The sequence below is a fragment of the Pundamilia nyererei genome, unplaced genomic scaffold (genome assembly GCF_000239375.1).
Source record: "Pundamilia nyererei isolate P.nyererei 1_Seehausen unplaced genomic scaffold, PunNye1.0 scaffold00278, whole genome shotgun sequence".
NCBI lineage: Eukaryota > Metazoa > Chordata > Actinopteri > Cichliformes > Cichlidae > Pundamilia > Pundamilia nyererei.
This window is the reverse complement of record NW_005187679.1, coordinates 121803-122818: the sequence shown is the minus strand read 5'-3', so window position 1 is coordinate 122818 and position 1016 is coordinate 121803. Positions and strand designations below refer to the sequence as shown.

At 47.3% G+C, this 1016-nt stretch overlaps 1 protein-coding gene across 1 annotated transcript in view; it reads right to left on the bottom strand.

Moving 5' to 3' along the window:
- LOC102202647 (homeobox protein DBX1-B-like) overlaps positions 1-548 on the bottom strand; it is a 7725-nt gene extending 7177 nt beyond the window's left edge. The window contains exon 1 of the mRNA XM_005750576.1: positions 55-548. Coding sequence (XP_005750633.1) covers positions 55-409 — 355 coding nt within the window. The 5' untranslated portion in view covers positions 410-548. The remainder of the gene's footprint in view (positions 1-54) is intronic.
- Positions 549-1016: the final 468 nt, after the last annotated feature.

Below are 1016 nucleotides of genomic sequence, written 5' to 3'. Positions count from 1 at the left end.
ATGTTAAATTTATGGAGAGAGGGGCAGAGAAAGAGATCGGTATCAGAAACTCACGACTCCATGTAGAAGGTGCCAGGATCGTACCGACGCCGAACTTCAGGTAGTCCGGGCTGGCTGCGTACACAGATCCGGGGCTGCTGCGGCTGAGTTGACCGGATGTCTCCGTGCTTGGTTCTGTTGTACGTGGAAAGGACCTTGACCCCGCACTGAACGGCAGAATGTCTCCGGAACTAAGGGACGAGAAAGTTCGATGTATGTAGCCGACATGTTGGCTTATGTGATCTTCTACCAGAAAGCCGGTTCCTCTTCCCTGAGCCGCCGATTCGCTCAGTGACGCGGAGAGAGTAGCAGGGACACGCAGGAAACCCGGGTAAAGAGTAGGCGACAGAGCAGCGCAGGGAAACATCATAGTTGTCCCAACAAAATTCCTGTTGTCCAGCAGAGATTTCTTCAGGAGAAATAGGGAAGTCCAGCGACCTGCTCGGTGGCTCTTCGTCCTCGTAGGGTTTTATACCGATTCCACAAACAAAAACGCACACACTTGTGCACGAACGTGTGCGCGCGGACAAGTTCAACCCTCAGCCCATCTCTCTGCCTCATTGGAGAGTTTACACCCTTTATGGGAGTGCTCAAACACCCATGAATTTCATCACAGGACCTCTAAAAATAAAACTTTTCAAATGTTATATTCCATGTTTCTCTGCTGGAGCCAGTAGAGGTTACAACTCAAGTCCAGTGTTCTTGATGTCAGGGTATTACTAATGCACTCACGCCTGCGCCAACATCTACACAGTGGCTTGTAATTGATAAATAAGATGTCCCCACAAAAAAGGAGATGAAGAGGCATATCTGTTATTCAGTTTCGGGACACATTTTACCTGTAAGCATTAGCCAGGAAAAATGCAGATTGTTCTGTTAATGCAGGCCATTGCTGTGAAGTAACAAAAAAGAAAAAAGAAGAAAAACGTGTTGGTTTGTTCTCTAAACAGCCTAAAAATGTTACCTTTTTGGACTAG